This window comes from Saccopteryx bilineata, chromosome 2, assembly GCF_036850765.1.
Source record: "Saccopteryx bilineata isolate mSacBil1 chromosome 2, mSacBil1_pri_phased_curated, whole genome shotgun sequence".
Lineage (NCBI taxonomy): Eukaryota > Metazoa > Chordata > Mammalia > Chiroptera > Emballonuridae > Saccopteryx > Saccopteryx bilineata.
The window spans coordinates 269,824,842-269,851,574 of NC_089491.1; the positions used below are offsets into that span (position 1 = coordinate 269,824,842).

General features: G+C 43.2%; 1 protein-coding gene and 1 long non-coding RNA gene across 7 annotated transcripts in view; one reads left to right on the top strand and one right to left on the bottom strand.

Annotated features, from left to right (window-relative positions):
- LOC136325739 (uncharacterized) overlaps positions 1-6,631 on the bottom strand; it is a 43,607-nt gene extending 36,976 nt beyond the window's left edge. Inside the window, exon 1 of the long non-coding RNA XR_010729298.1 lies at positions 6,493-6,631. This is a non-coding gene — a long non-coding RNA (uncharacterized lncRNA). The remainder of the gene's footprint in view (positions 1-6,492) is intronic.
- ATXN2 (ataxin 2) overlaps positions 5,969-26,733 on the top strand; it is a 125,682-nt gene continuing 104,917 nt past the window's right edge. For 3 of the 6 annotated variants that reach the window (XM_066260553.1, XM_066260557.1, XM_066260554.1), the window contains exon 1: positions 5,970-6,687. In XM_066260553.1, the coding sequence (XP_066116650.1) occupies positions 6,026-6,687 (662 nt within the window). In that variant the 5' untranslated portion in view covers positions 5,970-6,025. Of the gene's footprint in view, positions 6,688-26,733 lie in introns of all 6 variants that reach the window. The other 3 variants (XM_066260555.1, XM_066260556.1, XM_066260558.1) reach the window with 2 other exon arrangements.

Genomic DNA, 26,733 nt, shown 5'->3' on the forward strand with positions numbered 1-26,733 from the left:
ATTTATTTTTTTTACTGAGAGACAGAGAGAGGGACAGACAGGGACAGGGAGACAGGAAAAGAGAGAGGTGAGAAGCATCAATTCTTTGTTGGGACACCTTAGTTGTTCATTGATTGCTTTCTCATGTGTCTTGACCAGGGGGCTACAGCAGTGCAAGTGACCCCTTGCTCAAGCCAGCAACCTTGGACTTCAAGCCAGTAACCTAGGACTCAAGCCAGTGACCATGGGGTCATGTCTGGGATCCCACGCTCAAGCTGGTAAGCCCACACTCAAGCTCGATGAGCCCACGCTCAAGCCGGTGACCTCGGGGTTTCGAACCAGGGTCCTCTGCCTCCCAGAATGATGCTCTGTCTGCTGCGCCACCACCTGGTCAGGCCCAATGATTATCCTTATATATTCAATTTTTCACCTTTGTTGGAAAGGTGCTATTTCAGTTCTGATAGGCGCTGCTGGCTTGTCCCCTGCTGATGGTGACTTTTACAATGGTAAGCTCTCTCCCTAATCAAGAAATAGGCAGTTACTGGTGGTGCCAGTGCATTAGAAGCTTGCACTGGATGAAACCAAGGAGAGAAGTTTATTTTTCCCAGACAGTCACCTTGGGCCTTCACTAGTTCATACAAACGAAGTGGCTGAGAGCCAAGATGTTGGAGACCGACTTTGTGGGTTCGAGTCCCAGCTCTGCCATTTAATGAGTGTGACCTTAAGGCAAAGTGACTTAACATCTCTGTGGCCTCAGTCTCCCCACCTGTCAGATGAGAAGATCTCATCTACTTCATAGGGTTACTGCAAAGTTTCTCAACCAGCCTTGTCACTGCTGATGTTTCTGGCGGGCTATATGGTTCTCTGTTGGGGCTGTCCTGTGCTCTGTATGGTGTTTAGCATCATCCCTGGCCTCTACCCACAAGATGCCAGTAGCATTTCCCTTCAATTGTGACAACCATAAATATCTCTGGAATTGCCAAATGTTCTCTGGAGGGTGGGGCAAAATTCTCCCCTCCTATTGAGCACCAGTGGATTACTGTGAGTGTTGTATGAGTTATTATGTAGAAAGACAGCACTTAGAATAGAGCTGGTACTAGTAAATGCTATAGGAAGGTTTACAGTCCTCATCATTCCTGAGCCCTAAGGCTTACCTTATGTAAAATAAGTAGTTTTGATCATATGTGGACTTGAGCAAGACAGTGAGCATTGTTAAGCCCATATCTGATTCCACTCCGGAACAAGACTCCAAGTCCCTATTCTGAGACCACAGGTCAGCAATGTCAGTATTAATTATAGTCTGATTCCTCTGGGGTTCCATTGTGGGGCTCCCGGTATCCTGTAGCAAACTTAAGAAGATCCCATGCTAACGGCCAGCTCAGCTGTCGCCCGAGCTGCACACATCCATTTTACATCCCCTCCTAAATTCTCCAAATGGTGCATACTTCACATCTCTGGCTTTCCATAAATCTGTGGCCCCTGAAACAACAGGCTGCCCGCACGCAACATTCTCCACAAAAAGGGGGCAAATGAAAACAGAAAGGGAGAATGAGGCAGAACAAAAAGGCTGAGTTTCTTTAAATGTCTGGCTCTGTACTGCACAAGCATTTCCAATAAAAAATAAAGAATTCTTTCTTCTGTGTCTATTTCAGCTGGCATCCAGCTTTTGCCTTGTGAATAATGTCACCGCATCATTATTCTGTCCCACAAGGTAAAACAAAATGAGCAACTTAACAACCAGAAGTGTGCTTGTGTGGAGGAAAGAGCTCATTTAAAAACTTTTTCAAATAATATTGCTGTGGTCCTTATTTGATCACACCATCCCTCAGTATTTTTCAAACCTATGGAAAAGTTGTTACTTTGCATACAAGGTGTATAAATAATGCCTATTGGAAGCAACCCCGCCCCCCACATTACACTTTTTTTTTTATTGCTTTTAGTCTTTTGGGATTCCTGGAGTGTCTACAAATAGATTAGCCTCTAAGAATTCTGAGTAACCATGGTTAGAAAAAAACACTGGTTTAATTAGCCATGGTCCTATTTTTGAAATTACATCTGCTCTCTCTCTTTCTCATTTTTTAAATGAGGATTGGTCTATGCAAAAACTTTAAGAGGATGGATTTTTTTTTTGGGGGGGTGCATGTTAGTTTTGATTTGAATTAATTTTCATGCTTTTGAAAGTGAAATCAAGAGTTTTGAGTGAGTAATGTAGCATCATACATTAAACATGATCAAATGAAGAGAGCTGAAGAGAAATGATTGCAGAAAAATGAGTTGCTGGAAATACTGGATCATCGGATGCATCTGCTCTACTGAGTGTGACAGCAGATCATTCTCTACATTTCTGCTTTGCATGACTACATTAGTTTTTAGGCCCCAAATCCCCAGACTTGATTAATCATTGAAGTGATGAAAATTAGAGGGCCGTGTGGCTTGCTGAAGGGTCATTGAGAATCAGAAAGCAAGTACAGAATCCACAGGACTGGATTCCCCATTTGAAAATCTAGATGGTTTCTCACTTGGTACTAATTTTCATCTCTAAAATAGTGGTTGAAATGGCCGCAGCTTTTTTATTTATTGGATTTTAAAAAGCAAGGAAAGGAGAGAGAGAGAGAACTACATTGATTTGTTGCTCCATTTATTTATGTGTTTGTTGGTTGATTCTTGTATGTGCTCTGACTGGGAATCAAACCCGCAACCTTGATATATTGGAACAACGGTCTAACCAACTGAGCTATCTGGGCAGGACCATTGCCTGTTTTAGAAGCTAAAATATTAGCAATACCTATTCATATCAGAATTCTTTCAGGACAGTGTTCCTCATTGCCTTTGATGATCACTCTCCAGTGATACTTGGTTTTGTTTAAATGGCTTCCCAAGAATCGTTAGGGGGTCACTCAAAAATTTAATTTGGATTGGATATAATATTAGTTCCTGACTTCAGTATCTGTCTTTAAAGAATTCTGAATGCACTTTTTGTAAGGCATCTATATTCTCTATTGCTGCAAATTACCCCAAAATTTATTAACTTGAACAACAAGAGTTAGGAATCTGGTGTGTCTTAGCGGAGTATCTCTAGTTCAGGGTCTCTGACAAAGCCTAATTAAGGTGCACTGACCAGGGCTGAGGTCATATCGAGACTTGTTGGGGGATGATCTGCTTCGAATCTCACTCATGTGGCGGCTGGCAGTCATCAGGTTCTTGCCATGAAGGCCTCTCCGTAGGGCCACTCTTAACATGGCGGTTGTCTTTCTTCAAAGCAAGCGAGTGAGAGGACAGTCCAAAACAAAAGCAACAGTCGTTTTTAACCTAATCTTGGATGTGAAGACCCCTAATTTTTTCTTTCTGTTAGAAGGAAGCCACTAGGTCCAGCTCATATTCAAGGAGAGGTTATTTCATAGGATCTGAATACCAGAACAGTATCATGTGGGGTCATCTGAAAAGCTGCCTGCCACACCATTTTGTCTGGGGAGCATTATCTTTTCATAACCGAAAGCCCTCTGACACCACAGGTGCTGATAAATAACCACGACTTCAGATGTCTAGAATTCAGGTGAAGAGTTTGCATAATAGATATTCCTTGATTTGGGGTGGTAATCCTTCCATAAAGAAAAATGGGTGGTAGTGGTGTATACAATAGAATGACAGTAGAGGTTCTCTTGGTTTCCATTTAAATATGAAAGCAGAAATCAAACTTTAATGATAAACTCTTAAACATTCCAAGTGTGACTATAAAATGGCATAGTCACTTTGGAAAATAAGTCTGATAGTATCTTTACAAAGTTAAATATAAATTTATCACATCACTGAACATTTCATTCCAAGGCACCTACTCAGGAGAAATGAAAACGTGTTCATGGGAGGACATGTTTACAAATGTTCATAGAAGCATTATTCTTGAAAACCTGAAACAATTGAAATGTCCACCAACTGTAGAGTAGATACACAAATAGAACAGAGTACTACCCAGTGATAAAAAATGAAACACTGCCTGACCTGTGGTGACACAGTGGATCAAGCATCAAACTGGAACACTGAGGTCCCCAGTTCAAAACCCCAGGCTTGCCCGGTCAAGGCACATATGGGAGTTGATGCTACCTGCTCCTCCCCCACTTCTCTCTCTCTCCCTCTCTCTCTCTTTCTTCTCTAAAATGAATGAATAAATAAAAATAATTTAAAAAATATTTTAAAAAGGTGAAAAATACTGATATATGCTGCAACATGGATAAGCCTCAAAAACGGTATACTAAGAGAAAGAAGTTAAAGACCACCAATTGTAAGATTCCATTAATGTGAGACGTCTAGAACATACACATTCGTTGAGACAGAAGGTAAATTAGTTGTTGGGATTGAGGGTGGGAACTGGAGTAACTGCAAATGGGTTTGAAGCAGCCTTTTGGGGTGAGGGAAAGTTCTGAAATTAGTAGTCATGGTTGCACAACTCTGTAAATTTAATGAGAATCACTGACTTGCATAAAGAATAGGTGAATTTCCTAACATGCAAATTATGCCTTAATAAAACGGATAAAAAATATTTTCAATGATCATGGGTAAAAATGTGAGTTTTCTCAGTGTAAATTAAATCAAGGTCAGCTGTGTCTGCTTTAGATCTTTTTATGCCACTTCCCTTTTCCCCCCTGTCTGAAAATTGATTGTAAGATTGAATTCTGGGACCTTGGTCCCTGATATGGCTAATTTAGTCAAATCATTAAACCACAGAAAGTTGATTGTATTTATCTTATGGCCCTTCTATCCCCCCCCACCCCCCCATCTGTTTTTTTTTTTTTTTTTTTTAGTCTCAATTTCCTTTTGGTTAATTTTTAAAAGATTTTGCAACTACTGGTTTAAAAGAATACTACTCCCCTCCCCCAATCCCCTTTTTACCTCAGATGGGAGATAAAGCTGATACTTTTCAGGTGTGTGCAGAATTAACTATCATTTCTGCCTGGGTCATATAGGAGATTAATTCCAGTTTGGCTACTGGAGACTCGTGGCTTAATGATTCTCAAAGTTTTTCTATGTCATTACCTTTTTATCTGACAGTTCTGGATACTGAGGGGAATTTTGGTGTTTTCCTCCTATCATTTCCTAAAGTAATTTCACTCTTTAAGAAACTAGATTCTTCACTCAGTTACCTACTTGCTTCCAGTTTAATTGCAACACATTTACAAAACGGACTACTGTGCTGGCTAGCGACCTAAGTTAAAGTAAAACTTCTAAAGGGGCCAAGGTCTAAAGTTCGCACATTCTTATGAGGTCTGTTCTGCCTCCACCGAAGGAGACCCCATTATCCATAGCTCTACCAATCACGCACATTTCCTTTTGAGTCTCATGAATGAAGAAAAAGAAGTTCAAGGGAGGGGAAATGGGTTCAAATGAAGGTCAGATCCCCAAGTTTTCTGGTTACTGTGTTGCAGGGGTGGAAAAAGTGGGGAAAAGGTGACCAGATATGAGTGGCCCCGGGAGGTTGCTTGATTCCAACCATTAGTCTTGGCAGGGAAAGAGAGGACGGCCTGCCTTTGAGACACTTAGTAAGTCACTGAGAGCGCCTACTGTGTGCCTGATGCTGGGGATACAAAGGAAACTATGGGATGCTTGTGCTCAAGGTGCTTTATACATAGCAAGACGTAGTGTCTGCCCTAAAGGCCCTCGCAGTCCTTTTTTTAGGTTGCATCAGGTGGGGGCAATCTCGGGTTCTCTCAGCAATCTGAGGACGTTGAAGGAATATCAGGGGGCGGGGAAGAAACGCTCCCCTCCGGTGCTCTACACTAGGCCGGCACTGAGGCGAAGACAGACACGGCCTCTCCAAAGGGCAGACCCGCCTCGAGGAGGGCGGATCCGGGCAGGACCGGTCGCCGGGCCCTAACCCGACCCCCGCGAACGCGGCCCAGCGCGGCGCCCGCTCCTCACGTGTCCCTCCCAACCCTGGGGCCGCCTTACATTCTGCTTCCGCCTGACCCTTCCGACTTCCGGTAAAGAGTCCCCGTCCCGCACCTCCGCGCCCACCCGGCAAGGCTACGGGGCGCCGCTCTGCGCCCGACCTCCGATGCGCTCGGCGGCCACAGGTCCTCGGGGCCCAGCAGCGGCCATCGAGCCTCGCCGCCTTGCCACGGCCAGGTGGCCCGGGCGGCGCTCGCTCCCGCGTCCGGAGCGGCGAGGCGGCGGGAACGCAGCTCCAGGCCCGTATCCCTCCGCCGCCCCTCCTCCGCCCGGCCCCGGCCCCCCTCCCGGGCAGCGCTCGCCTCCCTCCGCCTCAGACTGTTTTGGTAGCAACGGCAACGGCGGCGGCGCGGCCCGGCCCGGCTCCCGGCAGCTCCTCGGTCTCGGCGGGCCTCCCCGCCCCTTCATCGTCCTATTCCTCCCCTTCGCGGGCCCAGGCGCCCCCCCGGCCGCACCAGCCCGCACCGCCCCGGTCGGCGCCCGCGCGTCCCCGCCGCACTCCGGCGTCCCCTCGGCGCGCCCGGCTCCCGGCTGTCCCCGCCCGGCGTGCGGGCCGGTGTATGGGCCCCTCACCATGTCGCTGAAGCCCCAGCAGCAGCAGCAGCAGCAGCCGTCCGCGGCCGCCAATGCCCGCAAGCCCGGTGGCGGCGGCCTAATCACGTCGCCCGCCGTGGCGCCGTCCTCACCCTCGGTCTCGTCGTCCTCGGCTGCGGCTTCCTCCTCCTCGGCAGTGGCGAGCGCTGGCGGTGGGCGGCCGGGCCTGGGCAGGTGGGTGTCGCGCCCCAGTTCGCTCCGGGCCGGGACAAGCCCGGGCCTCGCGTCCCCTCCCCCGCGGCCCGCACCGCCGTCCCCGCCCCGTGACCGGCCGGGCTTCGGGGGGTAGGCTGGGGGCCCGCAGTGGGGGTGGGGCTCCCCGCTCCGGGCTGAAGCCCGGGGGGTTGGGTGGGAGGCGCCGCGGGGTCCCTCCGGGAATGTCAGGCCGTGTCCAGTCTCCTGCAACACCCACGGCCCCTCCCCCAGACGGTCAAGATGGAAGGACTGGGCAGCCTCCGTTTCTCCATCTAAGTGTTTGGGAGCGGTTCACAGGTCTCGGCGATTGTCAACCCCTGTTCCACCTCCTTCAAGTCTCCGCCCCAAGTGGGGGACCGCTTGGGCAGCGCCCCCACTTTCAATGTAAATAGAAACGTGTGGAAGGGTCTGGAGGTTTGGGTGCTGTCTCCCAAAACTTGCCAACGCCCCCAATGGGGATTCACGGGGGAGGGGGGAAAGTTGGGGCCGCGTCCCCCCCTTCCTGCACCGTTAACAGGGCAGCCCCAGGGCACATCTGGAATCATCAGGATCCGTCTAGTGCCCTTAGCCACCTCGCTGCCCTGGGACAGCTGGGAGGACTGACCGGGCTGGGGCGGTGGGCAGCGGTCCCTGCGCCCCTCCGCACTCGGTGGCAGGCGGCGGGGGCCCAGAACTCCGCGGAGTCGGCCGGCTCGGTGCGGTGCCCCGCAGCGCCCGCCCTCCCCCGCCTGGGGAGGGGGTGCGGAGTGCCCGGCCCCCTGCCGGCCTCCCTTCTTCCCCCGCGAGGCCTCTCCCGCGCGGGTGGTGGCCGAGCCGCATTGCTGTTCGGAGGCCGCGGAGGAGAAGGCGCCTTTGAGTAGTGGTGGGCGAGGGCCGGACCCGGGCGTGCGCTTAATTCCAGGTTGGACTGGGGGCCGGGTGGGGTGGTTATGGGGCAGGGAGCGGCACACTGCGCACTTCTCCCCAGCCCCCGCCCCAGTTCTTTAATTTCGAGTGGAGAGGGATTGCAGCAGGCAGCATGGTGGGGGTTCCTGAAGGCAGAAATGCGGGTGTTTCCTTGCATGTTGTCACCTCCATCCCCCAGTACCCAGGTTTGTGGTAGGAACGGGGGGCTCGGTGTTCTCAGGTAGCCGGGTCTTACTCTGGAAGGTGTGTTGGTGCAGCAAGGCCTGTGGTGTGTGTAGGGGTTGGGGGTGGTTGTTAGTACGTATTCCACGAACTAAGAAAATGCTTAGTGTTCAAATGGGGCAGCAAATGTCAATAGACTCCATTCCATTGTGGCCAGTGTCCTTAACATGGGGAGTGCCGCCAGAGCTCACCAAGGGCACGCAAGTCCATTTCCCCTGTGCCCCGAGCCCATTGGTGCTGTCGGCATTGCCATGTCTCCCTTAGGCCTAGGCGGGGTTGGCAGGGTTGGTGATCAGGGTCCTCCTTAAATAGACAGGCACCCTGGCCTTTAGAAGGTGGGAGAACGGGACTTTTATTTTTTTTCGTGGACTGAGTTTTCTTTTTGAGAACAGGTTTTCAGCAATCTAAAGAACTTTTATTTATGGCAGAAATTACCCATCAAGATGAAACTGAACTGATTTTTAAGTAATGCTGCTGTCTTCAGTGGGGGGAGGGGGAGCATTGGATTTTTTACTTCTACCCTACTACCTCTGCTACCCCCAGACAGTTCTCTCTTCTTTCAGACATCTGCAAAAGCTGTGTAGCTAAACTAGTTCAAGTAAAGTGCCTATTTCCCCAGCTTTGTCCAATTAGGATTTTGTAACTTAAGTTTCCCTTTCTCGGTGGCATCCATAGTAGAAAAATGGAAAAGATTTAAATATAATTTTTATGGAAAAAGATACACTTTTTTTTCTTTCTTAGGTATCAGAAATTGGCAGATGTATTCAACTTGTTCCAATAAGAATTAAAACTAAGGCTTTTAAGTTGCGGAGGCTTTCCTTAGGCTTCAAGTTCTTTTACTTGAGGCATAAATTGTAGCCCTTACTCCTTTTCATAAAAAGTAGTTTTGTTTAATGTATCGGATTCATAGAATGTGAAATTGTATTGTGCAGATCTTCAGCTAATGTACTTGTAGAATTGTTTAAATTTTGAAGCATTGTTATTGGGTTCTTTATAAACCAATTGCAATTTCTAGAGTATCCTCACTTGTGTTTAACTTGAGTGTTTCAGCAGTTAAAATAAGTTTCTGGGACCAAAGGTGAAGAAAGAAAATGCTGCATTGGGTTTGACATGCTCAGAGATAATAACAAAATATTCTTGAAAGTCTAGAAATTCACATGTTTGCTTTAAATAATACAATATTTCTTCATATTTGACTTTTGAGGTTTGGAGGGGGTAAATAGTGGATTTGGATGGCTTTCAAAAATTTGTCTTTGTCACATATGTTTCAGAAGGTGGCTTTTTTCCTTAGAACAATATAATCACAATGTTAAAAGTTTGAATATAATTTTATCTTAACTCAATTTTTATTTTGGCTTTTTACTGTTTCGTTTTTATGTATTTTTTAAAAAAATGTAGTTTTAGTGTGTGTCGATTTCTGTTCAGCTTTTTTACTTCAACGCTTTTTTTTTTTTAGGTTTCTTTTTAACTGTTCTGTTGTTGGGAGATGGGTTTCCACATTATTGATGTTATAGATAATAATGTAGTAAATATCTTCATACTAATAGCTTTTTGGTTCAGTCTAATTATTTCCTTAGAGAAAGTTCCCAGGAGTGGTTTTACTAGGTCAAAGGGCTTGAAGATTTTTATGGCTCTTGCTAACTGTGCCATATTACTCTTCGGAAGACTTGTGTAAGTTTCCAGTGCCAAGAAGGTGGATCTTCTATAGAGTGGTTTCTTCGTAGTTTGTCAGACACAGGATTGTCAAGGGAAAATGTTGCACTTACTGTTAAAGTGCCTACATTAATAAGTGCTTTTGTTAGTTTTATGATTATTTATATTTGAATTTGAATTTATTTTTTCTGAGGATTTAATGAAATAGTATCTATTGTGTTGGTTATTTCTCTTGAATAAGCAGAGGACTGAAAGTCCTGAAGAACTCGTTTATAAGCTTTTTGGTGGTTTGTTGTTAACTTTCCTCATTCATCAAAGTATTTTTTTATTAGCTGCTAGCCTATGACCAGTTTATTTTTGGTAACTTTCATGCAGTTTCATGATACATTGGGAATTGTCACTGGTTAACCCATATCTTTTTATTTTCCCCATTTAAAAAAAAAGTGGTTTATAATCGGAGTCTCAATTCTAAATAATATAACAAGAATTTATTTCAGGAGATTAAGAGTGAATAAAAAACTTTTTAGTAATTTTCAGCTTAGTGTTGTTACTGTTTCTTTCTTTAAATACCTTGCAGCTTAGAAATTATGCTGCAATTTAGTGTAACTGTTCATGATCCATTTAAACATCAATGAGACATTTATCCTTTAAATTAGATACCTTTAGAAGAGCCTAAACACATCTACATTTATTCAACACAAATTTATTGAAAATATATGTATAAAGCAGTAGCTGTAGGTACCTGGGATATATCTGAATAAAAGATAGCTGCTCCCTTGGTGCTTAATGTGTTGAACCAGACTATAGACATGACATTAAATTAGCAAACTATTCCTGTTAGGTAAGAGTGATGAAATTAGAGAGGAGCATATGAAAGATGTCTTATGGGGGTCTGGGGGGAATGAGTTGTAATATCAGATGGGTTAGGGGAGGCCTCATTGAGAGATTAACATTTGAGCAAAGTTTTGAAGGTGAGGTAGTTAGCCATTTGCTTTTTATCTTGATTAGTCACATAGCCCCATTTGCAATTTATAAGGTTTAACAAGTGAACTTGACTCAAAGGAATCACTGAGCTAAAGCCAACCTGTGCAATTTTTAAGGTTTAAACTGCATCATTTGTTAGAAGGCTTTTTTTTTTAATATACAGAGAGAGGGATAGACAGGAATGGGAATGGAGAGAGATGAGAAGTATCAATCATCAGTTTTTCGTTGCGACATTTTAGTTGTTTATTGATTGCTTTCTCATATGTGTCTTGACTGTGGGCCTTCAGCAGACCACGTAACCCCTTGCTCGAGCCAGAGACCTTGGATCCAAGCTAGTGAGCTTTGCTCAAACCAGATGACCCTGTGCTCAAACTGGCAACCTCGGGGGTCTCGAACCTGGGTCCTCGGCGTCCCAGTCCAATGCTCTATCCACTGCGCCACCACCCGGTCAGGCAATAGAATAACCAAATTTGGTGTTGACAATAACCAAATTTGAAGTTGGACTAAAATTTAATTGGCATTTAGATCATTAGAAGCAAGCTATGAATGGCTGTTAAAAGAGGTACATTCTCGTTTTTCTATTGGCCTTATTTACTTTACCTAATTACTTTAATTTTCATCCCAAGTACCTAGAGAAAATATACTTTTTAAGACTGCAAAAACCTACGTCATATTGCTTATCAAAGAAAAATGTCTATAGTTGCTCAAAGATTTTGCATTCTTAAAAAGTCAAAACATTCATTGTATTGTGGTGTTCCTTTTTTGGTTAAATGTAATCTAGTATTTTCTGTGTTTCTCTGATTAGGGAGACAGTTACAATTTTACACAAGGGCTGTTAATTCATATCGTAGCTATTTAATAGCCATATGTTTCGACTTAAAGGAGGATCTATCTGATTTTGTCCTAAATAGCTACAGCTGTGTTAGAACAGCTTTTCACCATAGCAAAGTGTTTTTATACCTTGAAACGAATTTTAAGTTTTTAGAAAAGTTTTTTTTCTTAGAACTATAATTTTCTGTTTTGGCTAGATAGTATTTTGATTTTTTTTTTTTTACAGAGACAGAGAGTGAGTCAGAGAGAGGGATAGACAGGGACAGACAGACAGGAATGGAGAGAGATGAGAAGCATCAATCAGTTTTTCATTGCACATTGCAACACAGTTATTTATTGCTTGCTTTCTCATATGTGCCTTGACAGCGGGCCTTCAGCAGACCAAGTAACCCCTTGCTGGAGCCTCAAGTAACCTCAAGCTGGTGAGATTTTGCTCAAACCAGATAAGCCCACACTCAAACTGGCGACCTCGGGGTCTCGAACCTGGGTCCTCTGCATCCCAGTCTGACACTCTATCCACTGCGCCACTGCCTGGTCAGGCACTATTTTGATATTGTATAGAATGTTGAGCCTGGCCTGACCTGTGGTGGCGCAGTGGATAAAGCATCGACCTGGAAATGCTGAGGTCACCGGTTCGAAACTCTGGGCTTGCCTGGTCAAGGCACATATGGGAGTTGATGCTTCCAGCTCCTCCTCCCCTTCTCTCTCTCTCTCTCTCTCTGTCTCTGTCTCTGTCTCTCCCTCTCCTCTCTAAAATGAATAAATAAAAATAAAAAAATAAAAATAGAATGTTGAGCCTGAACAAAACTCTCTTTTGGTAGCTATTTCAAATGATTGGGACTACTTCAATGGATATATAAGTAGTTTATTAACAGGCCTACCTGCTAATGCATCTTTTTAAGTGAAGGTACTTTTTTTTTTAAAAAGCATATATGGGCCATCTTTGACTGTTTCCAATACCAAGATTTTTTTTTCTAATTTTTTTCTTATAAATTTTTTATTTATTCATTTTAGAGAGAGAGAGAGAGAGAGAGAGAGAGAAGGGGGGAGGAGCTAGAAGCATCAACTCCCATATGTGCCTTGGCCAGGCAAGCCCAGGGTTTCGAACCGGCGACCTCAGCATTTTCAGGTCAATGCTTTATCCACTGAGCCACCACAGGTCAGGCTCAATACCAAGATTTTAAGAGATTGATTGATACAGTGATCTTTTTAGCAAGAATGTTACTAAAAAGTAGAGTGCTTCTTCCTCTTGAGGTCTTTTTGCCTCCTTAGATGTTAGACTTCAAAAAGGATTTTTTAAAATCAGAAATATTCTCATCTGTGATTATGAAGCTGGTATAAAGCCTTTGAAATATTGTAGCATCTAAATCTAGAGTTTGTAATGTAGATACTTTTGAACTTTTGTTAGCATTACTTATGATTGGAAACAGGTTGAGCTATATTTTAATGTTTTTGATATTCATACAGTATGGTTTTCTATTCAAAAAGAATTTCTTCTGCTCTTAAAGATGAACATCCTATGTAGAAGAGTAGTATTCCCCACAGAGGTGCTTGCCAGACAAAGTGGAGGTATATAATTTTGTAGTTAGTTGTTTTGTAAACTACTTTCCTGTTATTTAGAACAGTGGTCCCCAACCTTTTTTGGGCCACGGACTGGTTTGATGTCAGAAAATATTTTCACGGACCGGCCTTTAGGGTGGGATGGATAAATTTATCATGTGACCGAGACAAGCGTCAAGAGTGAGTCTTAGATGGATGTAACAGAGGGAATCTGGTCATTTTTAAAAAATAAAACATTGTTCAGACTTAAATATAAATAAAATGGAAATAATGTAAGTTATTTATTCTTTCTCTGGACCGGTACCAAATGGCCCACGGCCGCTACTGCTCCGTGGCCCGGGGGTTGGGAACCACTGATTTAGAACACCTATTTAAAAGATTTTATGTAATATATATTACATATAAAAATTTATAGCTTTGAGACATGTAGAGAATGTGGTCCTTCATCTTAAGCTGCTTATAGTATAATAGAGAAGAGGGACGTGCTTGAACCAGTGTCCAGAACAAATTTATTCTTTTTTTTTTTAATTGGGTTTTTTTTTTGTTTTGTTTTGTTTTACAGAGAGAGGGATAGATAGGTCAGACAGGAACGGAGAGATGAGAAGCATCAATCATTAGTTTTTTGTTGCACATTGCACACCTTAATTGTTTATTGAGTGCCCTCTCATATGTGCCTTGACCATGGGCCTTCAGCAGACCGAGTAACCCCTTGCTGGAGCCAGCGACATTGGGTCCAAGCTGGCGATCCTTTTGCTCAAACCAGATGAGCCCATGCTCAAGCTGGCGACCTCGGGGTCTTGAACCTGAGTCCTCAGCATCCCGGTCCAACACTCTATCCACTGTGCCACCGCCTGGTCAGGCTATTTTTTATTTTTATTTTTATTGATTTTGTAGAGGGAGAGACAGAGACAGGATCTTCAATCTGTTTATGTGCCCTGTCCAGGGATCGAACCGGCAACCTCTGCACTTAAGGACAGTGGTCTAACCTACTGAGGCCAGAACAGATTTACTTTTGAAATTAATGAATTGAAATATTCTTTGTATGAATACTCTATGTTGGTTATATTTGAAAGTTCTCATTTAATTTGAAAAAGTTTTATTTATTTATTTTTAATACTCATTGTAGAAAAGTAAGAATGCAAAGAATCGAGCCAGTTAGGTCATTTGGTTTGAGTGTCATTTCGATACTTCAGGGTTGTGGATTTGATTCCAAGTCAGGGCACATACAAGAATCAACCAATGAGTGCATAAATAAATGAAGCAACAACTTGATCTCTCTCTCTTGTTTAAAATCAATCAATAAAAATTTAAAAAAGGAATGCAGAGAATCAAGAAACAAAAGCCCAAATTCTTAGAAAGTTAAAATTGCCCACAATTTTTCCTTTGGGCTAACCACTCTTATAAATTTGGTGTTCATCTTTTAGATTCTTTGTGAACATACACATATGTTAAAGTAGATTCATGTAGTACATACTGTTTTAGATTCAATGGTGTATGTCATCTTTTTAAATATATTCTTCCCTTAAAACAAATTTTTTAAAAATATGATTTTAGAGAGACAGGACAGGTGGGGGAGAAAGAAGTATTCATTTGTTGTTTCACTTAGTTGTGCACCCCCTTGTTGCTTTCTGTATGTGTACTGACCAGGGATCGAACCCACAACCGTGGTGTTTCAGGATGACACTAACTGACTGGGCTAACTGCCCAGGGCCTAAAACTGTAGACTCTTAGAACAAGAAGAAGTATTAGACAATATTATCTTACAATAGAAGGGAAAAACCCCGAAGCTTTGAGAGGTTATTGCCCTGATGGCAAACCTTTTTATAAAAACCGCCCACTTTTGCAGTGCTGGTCAACCTGGTCCCTCCCACCCACTAGTGGGCGTTAGGGCTTTCATGGTGGACCTTAGCGGAGCAACCAAAGCATGCTGTGATTGGCCCACCATGAAAGCTGGAACGCCCACTAGTGGGCGGGAGGGACCAGGTTGACCAGCACTGCAAAAGGGGGCGGTTTTTATAAAAAGGTTCACCAACACAGGGTTGTTAGATTCAGTACAACATACGTATTTGTAGAATTTATGACATCCCTTCCTTTAAATAAACGCAGACGTGAACACAGACAAGATCATGTTGTGTATTTTAAAGAATATACAACTACAGATAGTCCTTGCCCTTCAAGAAATCTTTTTGTGGCCCTGGCTGGTTGGCTCAGCGGTAGAGCGTCGGCCTAGCGTGCGGAGGACCCTGGTTCGATTCCCGGCCAGGGCACACAGGAGAAGCGCCCATTTGCTTCTCCACCCCTCCGCCGCGCTTTCCACTCTGTCTCTCTCTTCCCCTCCCGCAGCCGGGGCTCCACTGGAGCAAGGATGGCCCGGGCGCTGGGGATGGCTCTGTGGCCTCTGCCTCAGGCGCTAGAGTGGCTCTGGTCGCAACATGGCGACGCCCAGGATGGGCAGAGCATCGCCCCCTGGTGGGCAGAGCATCGCCCCTGGTGGGCGTGCCGGGTGGATCCCGGTCGGGTGCATGCGGGAGTCTGTCTGTCTCTCCCTGTTTCCAAGCTTTAGAAAAATGAAAAAAAAAAAAAAAAAAAATCTTTTTGTAACCTTGAATTTGGCTTGCTAAAATAGGAAGTCTAGTTCTTTATCTTTAATATATATATGTAATTTTATACATATTTGGTATGATATTTAATGTGAATCCCTTGGTTTAAAATTTTTTAATGATACAGCATTGTTATGGGCCTGGGTGGTTTATGAAAATGACAACTATTATTAACCTTGGGTTTTATTTGCTAAAAGTTATTTGTAGTTGTATGCTTGTGAAAATTTGAAATTCCCTGTAAAATTAAAAAAATTCTTATGTAGATTACTTACACTTTAAGCCTTGAAGTTGAGTGGCTATAAAGTATCAATTTATGGCCATAATTAATAGCATTTTGGGAACTGGATAAAATGGCATTCTATAATGGAGTCTTTGTAAATCCCATCAGTTTGTGGTATGAGACTTATCTACAGTGTAATTATAAATGAGTGTGGCTTATTTTTATCAAGTGTATCAGAACTTTAGAATGTTAAACTCTTGTAAATGTTACCTTGAGAGGATTTATTTAATAGTATTGTCAGTGTTTGTGATTGTCAGTTTATGTTCAAATTGCTTTTTATAAATCATGTAAAAAATATTCTCTTATAAATGTTACTTTGAGAGGATTTATTTAACAGTATTGTCAATATTTGTGATTGTCAGTTTATGTTCGTACTGCCTTTTTTTCCATATTGCTTTTTTTTTTTTTTTAAGATTTTATTTATTCATTATAGAAAGGGAGGGGGGGAGAAGAGCAGGAAGCATCAACTCCCATATGTGCCTTGACCAGGCAAGCCCAGGGTTTTGAACCGGCAACCTCAGCATTTCCAGGTTGACGTTTTATCCACTGCGCCACCACAGGTCAGGCCTCCATATTGATTTTTATAAATCATGTAAAAAATATTCTTGGCCCTGGCTGGGTAGCTCAGTTAGTTAGAACGTCATCCCCATACACCAAGGTTGCAGGTTAGATCCCTTGTCAGGGTACATAGAAGAATCAATGAATGAATGTATAAGTGAAACAAAAAATCGACTTCTTTCCCTTCATCCTCCTCTCTCTAAATTCAATCAATAAATAAAAACATAAAATTTAAAAAAAAGATTCTTGGCAGTAATCTTTGTAAATAGTCAAGATTAATTTTTTTTCATTTATTGATTTTAGAGAGGAAGCAAGGAAAGAGGGAGAAACATCTAGTTTGCTTTTTTAAAAATTTTATTCATTTTAGAGAGGAGAGAGAGAGAAAGAAAAAGAAGGGGGGAGGAGCAGGAAGCATCAACTCCCATTTGTGCCTTGGCTAGACAAGTGCAGGGTTTTGAACTGGCAGCCTCAGCATTCCAGGTCAGTGCTTAATCCACTGCGCCACCACAGGTCAGGCCTACTTTGCTTTTTTGATTGACAGATTGCTAGCAAATAGAAAAGCCAAACTTTTAGAGGCAAACATATTGACAGCAATTAGAAATAATAATGGTATGATAAAAAGTTAAAAGATGGGCCTGATCAGGCAGTGGCACAGTGAATAGAATGTCAGACTGGAACACAGAGGACCCAGGTTTGAAACTCTGAGCTCGCCAGCTTGAGTGTGGGCTCATCTGGTTTGAGCAAGGCTCACCAGCTTGAACCCAAGGTCTCTGGCTTGAGCAAGGGGTCACTCAGTCTGCGGTAGCTCCCTTGGTCAAGGGACATATGAGAAAGCAATCAATGAACAACTAAGTAGCCCCAATGAAGAATTTATGCTTCTCGTCTCTCTCCCTTCCTGTCTGTCCTTCTCTTTGTCTCTGTCAAAAAAAAAAGAAAAGAATTATAAACAAGGAACACGAACTCAAAAAGTAGTCATGAGCTGCTCATTTATGGGAATACGTTCTAAGAAATGTGTGGTTAGGGTAAATTCTAGTGTACTTACACAAATCAAGATGGTATAACTTAGTACTGTGATTGTACATATTATACTTTTATATGGTTTGTTTGTTTATACAGCATTAACAAAAACGTGATGCATTGGAATTTTTCAGCTCCATTATAATCTTAGGAGTCTACCATCATAGATATGGTCCATTGCAGACCAAAATGTTACACGGTCCATAACTATATACCATCCTGGTTGTGACTATAAGTTTTTAGCTCTACACTATAGCAGACCCCAGAGATATTACTGTTTTATAGCACAGTGTAGTTAATTGGTGTGCTCATAAGGGTGACTCATAAGACAAAGTTAACTTGTTTTTCATATCTCTCAAATATTTTTTAAATTGTAGGTCTTGACCCCTTAGTACGGTGGTTCTCAACCTCTGGGTTGCGACCCCAGCAGGGTTGCCTAAAGCCATCGGAAAATATATAATGCATATCAGGTATTTACATTCCGAATCATAACTGTAGCAAAATTACAGTTACGAAGTAGCCACCAAAATTATTTTTTGGTTTGGGGTCACCGCAACATGAGGAACTGTATTGCGGGGTCACAGCATTAGAAAGGTTGAGAACCACTGCCGTAGTAGATTGTAAAACCACTTTAGTAGATCATGACAAGCATTTTTAGAAAAATGAAAAATAGCCTGACCAGGTGGTGGTGCAGTGGATAGAGCATCGGACTGGGATGTGGAGGACCCAGGTTTGAGACCCCAAGGTTGCAAGCTTGAGTGTGGGCTCATCTGGTTTGAGCAAGGCTCACCAGCTTGAGCCCAATGTTGCTGGCTCGAGCAAGGAGTCACTTGGTCTGCTGTAGCCCCCCAGTCAAGGCACATATGAGAAATCAATCAGTGAACAACTAAGGAGCCACAATGAAGAATTGATGTTTCTCATCTCTCTCCCTTCCTTCTGCTTGTCCCTCTCTCTGACTCTCTCTGTCTCTGCCACAAAAAAAAAAGAAAGAAAAATAGTGGAAGGTATTAAAATGATAAATTGTTTTAAAGCACTGCTTCACTTCACGTATACATATGCTGTGTTGCAGTGGAAACTTTTTTTTTGTGACAGAGACTAAGGACAGACAGGAAAGGAGAGAGATGAGAAGCATCAATTTGTTGTTGCGGCACCTTAGTTGTTCATTGATTGCTTTCTGATATGTACCTTGACCTGGGGGCTCCAGCAGAGCAAATGACGCCTTGCTCAAGCCAGCGACCTTGGGCTTAAGCCAAGTGACCTTTGGGCTCAAGCCAGAGACCATGGGTTCATGTCTATGATCCCTCGCTCAAGCCAGTGACCCTGCACTTAAGCTGGGTGAGCCCTCGCTCAAACCAGTTACCTCGGGGTTTTGAACCTGGGTCCTCAGCATCCCAGTCTGACGCTGTATCCACTGTACCACTGCCTGGTCAGGCAAAACTAATTTTTCATTGGTGTAATCAAAGTCATTATGTAGATGCACTGAGATGCAGTAACAGGACTGAGGAAGGGTTTTGCAGTTACGTCTAGGCTGGGGTTACCAGATTTAGCAAAGAAAAATAAGGAATGTGCAGTTAACTTGAATTTCTGATAAACATGATTAATTTTTTAGTATAAATATGTTCCAAAATTGCATGAGACAAAAATATTATTCATTTGAAATTCAAATTTAACCGGGCATCCTTTATTTTATCTGGCAACCCCAGTTTAGGCTAGAATTGGGTTCACCTCTTTGAAACTAAAATTTAACTCTTTGTGGGTGGGAACTTTATTTTGCTCACTGCTATATTCCAATCTCCCTGAACAGGCTTGGCACTCAGTGAATCACATGTTTGAGAGAATGAATGGGCAAGTCACTCACTCTCAGGCTTAGTTGTTGTATCTATTAAAAGGAGAAAAAATACTTTTCTTCAAAAGTGGGATACTACATTTTTTATTACATTCTATTCTAGACACATAATAAACCCTCAGTATTTTAGAATTGTACATTTTTTTAAATTAAAGTGGCTCTGGTGATTTTTAGTTTCTTATTCTCTTTACAAGTGAGGAAATTAAGGCCACAGAGATTATTTTTCAGAGTTCTCCCATCATTGGTTGCATACCTGGCTTTAGAATCTTGTTTCCTTTTCTTTCTAATATAATATGTTTCTTAAGACTTGTTTTCAAAATTTGATATTTATTCAATAATCTAAAAAAAGATTGATGTATCCAGAAAAAATCATTTTCTAAATGTGCCAATTAGCAGAGGCTCTACTTCGCTGTTTTTTTGTTTCATTTTGTTTTTTTGTCACATATTTCAAGTGGAAAAGTGTGTTCATCCTTTTTTACTTAGGAACTTGGATTCAAAATAAAGTTCCTCTGTAGTGGTTTTTTTTTTTTAATTCAATGAGAGGAGGGAAGGAAGAGACAGACTCCCACATGCACCCCAACTGGGATCCACCCAGCAAGTCCACTAGGGGTGATACTCTGCCCATCTGGGGCATTGCTCCATTGCTCAGCAACCAAGCTTTTCTTAGCATCTGAGGTGGAGGCCATGGAGCCATTCTCAGCGCCCAGAGCCAACTTGCTCCAATTGAGCCATAGCTGTAGGAGGGGAGGAGAAGGGAGTGGGAGAGGGATGGAGAGGTGGATGGGCACTTCTGTGTGCCCTGACTGGAAACTGAACTCAGGACATCCATATGCCTACACTCTACCACTGAGCCAGCCAGCCAGGGCCCCTCTGTAATGTTTCTACCAGACATTCCTTTCTTTTCTGAGTATCCTATTTTGATCCTTAACATAGATGGTAAATAGATTTTACCTCACATGCCAATTCTGATTGATTGTAGTGTTGTTATGTAGAGCAGGGGTCGTGAACCTATGGCTTGTGAGCCAGATGTGGCTCTTTTGATGGCTACACCTGGCTTGCAGACAAATCTTTAATAAAAAAAATAATGTTAAAAATATAAAACATTCTCATGTATTACAATCTATTCATTTCCTACCGCTCATGTGCATGGTTGCGGGTGGCTGGAGCCAATCACAGCTGTCCTCTGGGACACCACCAAATTTTTATGGGATAATGTGTAACCTACACAGGTCATTGTATGGCTCTCACGGAATTACATTTTAAAATATGTGGCGTTCATGGCTCTCTCAGCCAAAAAGATTCCTGACCCCTGATGTAGAGGATTTTGAGATTTCTTTTGGTTTTAGACAAGTGTTGTGAATAGGGAAGGAGGTGGGGTGATTTTTTTTTTTTCTGTCATGAGTACCAGAAAGTTTATATGCTGACTAGCTGAGCAAGCCTTCTCATTGGTCATTTCTTGTTCAGATACTTTGTACACATATAACCTTAAAAAATCTCCCCAAACATCTTTCATCGTGTTCTCTTTCTATTGAGAAACTTTTAGTGGCTCTCATCACTAGCTGAATCAAATCCAGACTATTTGGCCTGATGGTCCAGTCCCTTTACAGACTGTGTTTATTTTTCAGCATAAATCAAATTCTTCCAATCTAGTCATTTTGTCCTTTAAACATAAGTCTTTAAAGGCTTAGCCCAGATTCTTTCCTGCGTAGTGTCTCACCATATTTACCCTAGGAAAATGGAATTCCTTCTTCTTCTGGCAGCTTCTCATTCATTGCGCAGTATCTTGTATTTTAGTACTGTGCAGCAGCTTGTCTACTTACAAACTTTCTACTTAGGATGTACTGAGATAGGAGCAAAGCTACACCCCAGAACAAAAGTGGGTTAACCTCATCAGCAGATGGTCTTTTTAAAAAGTTTGTTTATGGTCATTTCACAGTCAAACCATTCCTGTTGTTGTAAAATTCTCTATGTGTTTACTGTGTTTGAACTTTGTTGTTAAAGCTGCGACAGTTACTGCAGTACTGAGTATTGACATTATTAGCATTTTTTTAAAAAATTTATTTTAGAGAGGGGAAGGAGAAAGAAAGAGAGCAGGCAGGGGGGAGCAGGAAGCATTAACTCCCATATGTGCCTTGACCAGGCAAGCCCAGGGTTTGAGCCGGAGACCTCAGCATTCCAGGTTGACACTTTATCCACTGCGCCACCACAGGTCAGGCGACAGTGTTAGCATTTAATTGTGGTAGAAATGAGAAATTTTTTTAAAATTCATCCTTTTATTTTTTTATTTATTTTTATTTTTATTTTTTACAGGGACAGAGAGAGAAAGTCAGAGAGAGGGATAGATAGGGACAGACAGACAGAAATGGAGAGAGATGAGAAGAATCATCAGTTTTTCGTTGCGACATCTTAGTTGTTCATTGATTGCTTTCTCATATGTGCCTTTACTGTGGGCCTTCAGCAGACCAAGTAACCCCTTGCTCAAGCCAGCGACCTTGGGTCCAAGCTGGTGAGCTTTTTGCTCAAGCCAGATGAGTCTGCGCTCAAGCTGGCGACCTCGAGGTCTCGAACCTGGGTCCTCCGCATCCCAGTCTGACGCTCTATCCACTGTGCCACCGCCTGGTCAGGCAGAAATGAGAAATTTAAAAAATTGTAAGTTGTAAGAAAATGATGGCATGGTACAGGATGAATTATTCTGAAGGACAGATTATAAAGTACCATCTTTAATTTTTATTTATTGATTTTAGAAAGAGAGGGAGAGAAGGAGAGGGGAGATGAAACATAGAGCTGTTTCTGTATGTGCCTTGACCAGGGATTGAACCTACACCTCTATATATTGGGACAATGCTCTAACCAACTAAGCTATCCAGCCAAGGCACAAAAATTACCCTCTTTATTTAGTCAGTAATCAGCAAAAGACCTCTCAGTTGCTCAGTCAGTTGGAGTGTCATCCCAATGCACCAAGGTCTCAGGTTTGATCCCTAGTCAGGGCACATACAAGAGTTAACCAATGAAGGTATAAATGGGTGGAACAACGGGTCATTGTCTTTCTCTCTCTCTCTAATAAATAACTTAAAAATAATTAGCAAAGGAAAAAGAATTAATGATATGGAAAAAGTTGGAAATTTGCAGCTAAAGATGGGAGAAGTTTGGGAGAGAGCTGAAGTAAAGTGCAATAGCTGAAACTTTTGTCAGACCCACAAACAGTGTTATAGTTTTACAGTCCATTTATTTTTTTAAAAACAATTGTCTTATATTTCTTTTAATGTTTATTTTTAACAATTCTATTATTCAGAGAGGAGGGGAGGCAGAGACAGACTCCCACATGTGCCCCAGCTGGAATCCACCCAGCAAGTCCACTAGGTGCCGATGCTCTGCTCATGTGGGATGTTGCTTGGTTGCTCACAACTGAAGTCTTCCAAGTGCCTGAGGCAGAGGCCATGGAGCCATTCTCAGCACCCCACCCAGGCCAACTTGCTCCAATTGAGCCATGGCTGCAGGAGGAGAGGAGAAGAGAGAGAGAGAGAGAAGTGAGAGGGGAAGGGATGGAGAAGCAGATGGGCGCTTCTCCTGTGTGCCCTGATCGGGAATTGAACCTAGGACATCCAAACACTGGGTTCACACTCTACCACTGAACCAACTGGCCAGGGCCTATTTTTTTTTTTTAAGTTGGAAACGGGGAGGCAGTCAGACAGACTCCCGCATGCGCCTGACTGGGATCCACCCGGCATGCCCACCAGGGGGCGATGCTCTGCCCATCTTGGGGTGTTGCTCTGCCGCAATCACAGCCATTCTAGTGCCTGAGGCAGAGGCCATAGAGCCATCCTCAGCGCCCGGGCAAACTTTGCTCCAGTGGAGCCTTGGCTGCAGGAGGGGAAGAGAGAGATAGAGAGGAAGGAGAGGGGGAGGGGTGGAGAAGCAGATGGGCGCTTCTCCTGTGTGCCCTGGCTGGGAATCCAACCCGGGACTCCTGCATGCCTGGCTGATGCTCTACCACTGAGCCAATCGGCCAGGGCTTTTTTTTTTTTTTTTTTTTGTATTTTTCTGAAGCTGGAAACGGGGAGAGACAGTCAGACTCCCGCATGCGCCCGACCAGGATCCACCCAGCACGCCCACCAGGGGCGCGACGCTCTGCCCACCAGGGGGCGATGCTCTGCCCATCCTGGGCGTCGCTCTGTTGCTACCAGAGCCACTCTAGTGCCTGAGGCAGAGGCCAAGGAGCCATTCCCAGCGCCCGGGCCATCTTTGCTCCAATGAAGCCTCGCTGCAGGAGGGGAAGAGAGACAGACAGAGAGGAAGGAGAGGGGGAGGGGTGGAGAAGCAGATGGGCGCTTCTCCTGTGTGCCCTGGCCGGGAATCAAACCCAGGACTTCTGCACGCCAGGCCGACGCTCTACCACTGAGCCAACCGGCCAGGGCCGGCCAGGGCTATTTTTGATGATTATAGAACCAGAGCCAAGTGGTGGTGGTAGCCTTTTTTTTTTTTAAACAGAAACAGAGAGAGAGGGATAGATAAGGACAGACAGAAATGGAGAGAGATGAGAAGCATCAATCATCAGTTTTTCCTTGCGACACCTTAGTTGTTCATTGATTGCTTTCTCATATGTACCTTGACTGTGGGCCTTCAGCAGACTGAGTAACCCCTTGCTCAAGCCAGCGACCTTGGGTCCAAGCTGGTGAGTTTTGCTCAAACCAGATGAGCTGAGCTCAAGTTGGTGACCTTGGGGTCTCGAACCTGGGTCCTCCGCATCCCAGTTTGACGCTCTATTCACTGCGCCACCGCCTGGTTAGGTAGTAGCCATTGTTTTGAAGAAAATAATTTAGATATCTGTGACATAAAAACAGTTTATGGAGAATTTTTTTTTTTGGTGACAGAGCGTGACAGATGGGGACAGACAGACAGGAAGGGAGAGAGATGAGAAGCATAAATTCTTCATTGGGGCTCCTTGTTTATTGATTGCTTTCCATATGTGCCTTGACTGGGGGACTTCAACATAGCGAGTGACTCCTTTCTCAAGCCAGCAACCTTGGGCTTCAAGCCAGTGACTGGTGGGTTCAAGGCAACAACCATGGGTTTTCAAACCTGGGTCCTCCCTGCCCCAGTCTGACACTCTATCCGCTGTGCCACTGCTTTGTCAGGCTGGAGAAATTTTTAAAAACTGATTTTTAAGAGAAACATCAGTTTTATTGTTCCACTTATTTAAACATTCTTGGTTATTGCTTTTATATGTGCCCTGACTGGGAATTGAACCCACAACTTTGAGTATAGGGACGATGCTCTAACCAACTAAGCTACCTGGCCAGGGCCTATGGAGCACTTTCTATTTATATAATGATAATTACCATTTATTATGTGCTTAATTAGGTTTCAGGGATACTTTTTTTTTTTTTAGGGATACTTTCATACATATCCTTTTCTCCCCTACAGCAGTCCAGCCTGTCAGGTTTGGTAGTGCCGTATCCATTTTACAGATGAGGAAGAGGTGGTTCAGAGAAATGAAGGAACTTGCCCAAGATCAAAGAGCTAGCAAGTGATGAAGCTGACATTCTAACCCTGTAAGACTTCAAAACTTTTGCTTTTAAAATTTTTTTAAAGTTTTTATTGGGAAAGAGACAAGAAGGGAGAGAGGCAAGAAGCATTAACTTGTAGTTAGTTACGTTGCTTTAGTTGTTCATTGAATGCTTCTCGTATGTGCCTTGATTGGGGGCGAGGAGTGGCTCAAGCCAAGTCAGTGACTCCTCACTCAAGTTGGCAACCTTGGGTTCAAGTAAGCAACCTTGGGATCCTGTTGATGAGCCTGTGCTCAAGGTGATGACCTTGGGGTTTCTAACTTGGGTCCTCAGGTTCCAGGTTGATGCTCTATCCACTGCATCACCACTAGCCAGGCCAAGATGTTTAAAGATTTTATTTATTGATTTTACAGAGAGAGGAGATGGAGGGTGGGGTTTGTGACAAGTATCAACTGAGTTGCTTTACTTTAGTTGTTCATTGATTGCTTGTTGTATGAGCCTTGAGTGGACAAGCCCAGGGTTTCAAACTGGTGACCTCAGCATTCCAGGTCGATTCTTTATCCATTGCACCACAAGTCAGGCTAAAACTTTTGTTTTTAATATCTGTGCTCTCCTTCTATTAATAGTGTCAGTTCATGACAAAAGAAAAGATGATAAAAGTCAATAAAGAAACAATTCAGTCATCATTGTTATGCATAAAATGAGTTTAATTACCCATGCCTTAGTCCTGCCAGTACTCAATTTATAATTGAGTCTGGGTCCCAAAGTTTATGGTTTTAATTTTCAAATTTGGAAACAATGTTATAAGTGGTAGTTAATTTTCTATATCTGCCTATTTTATCAGATAGTCAATTGTAACTCATAAGTAATTTGAATTAAGTAGTATTATACCATATTTTGGGTTAAGAAGGTGTTTGTGGCTTGATCCAAGAACCCAAACACCACTTAGAATGTTTCATTAGGAAAATTTGAGTGTAGAACCCCTTCTCCACTCTCCATGTTCGTGATGTTAGAGGCTGCATGGCCTTTGGGCTGGAAGGACACACTGAACAAGACTTCTGTGTGCATTAGTTCTCCAAAAAGAAGGGATTAAATAATTGAGAAAATAATTCCTGTTTTTTGTGGCTTTAGGGAAATTCCTGGCTGTGTTAGAGTTATTTATGTGAGCCAAACAATCATGTTAGGCAATCATACATTTATTTCTTAATTACTGCAATGCATTAATTTTGCCACCAGTTTAACCTAGATTATTTTTTGTTATTAGACTTAAACTCTTGTTGGGTCACTCTCCTGATCAAAAATTACCCTAGTCCTGTCTGAGCAGGCAGTGGCACAGAGAATAGAGCATCAGTCTGGGACGCTGAGGACCCAGGTTCGAAGCCCCAAGGACACTGGTGTGAGCGCGGGCTTACCAACTTGAGTGTGGGGTTGCTGGCTTAACTGTGGAATCATAGACATGATCCCATGATCACTGACTGGCTTGAGCAAGAGGGTCACTGGCTTGGCTGAAGCCCCCTGGTCAAGGCACATATGAGAAAGTAATCAATGAACACCCCAGGTGTTGCAACTATGAATTGATGCTTCTCATCTCTCTTCCTGTCTGTCTGTCTGTCTCTCTTTTTTTTTTAATTACCCTAGTCTCAATCCTGAGGTCCTCTTCACCTTCAAGGTGTTCTATGATCTAACCCAGAAGTTGGCAAACAATTTCTGTAAACAGCCAGATAATAAATATTTTAGGCTTTTTTTGCAGACACATAGAGTCTTTTTTTGCATATTCTTCTTTTTAACCCTTTTAAAATGTAAAAAGCATTGTTAGCTCTGGGCCATATAAAAACATCATATGACCTGGTGGTGCAGTGGATAGAAGTTCAGACTGGGACATAGAGGACCCAGGTTCGAAACCCTGAGATTGCCAGCTTGAGCAAGGGGTCACTCACTCTGCTGGTCAAGGCACGTATGAGAAAGCAGTCAATGAACAACTAATGTGCCACAATGAAGAATTGATGCTTCTCATCTTTCTCCCTTCCTGTCTGTCTGTCCCTATCTGTCCCTCTCTCTGTT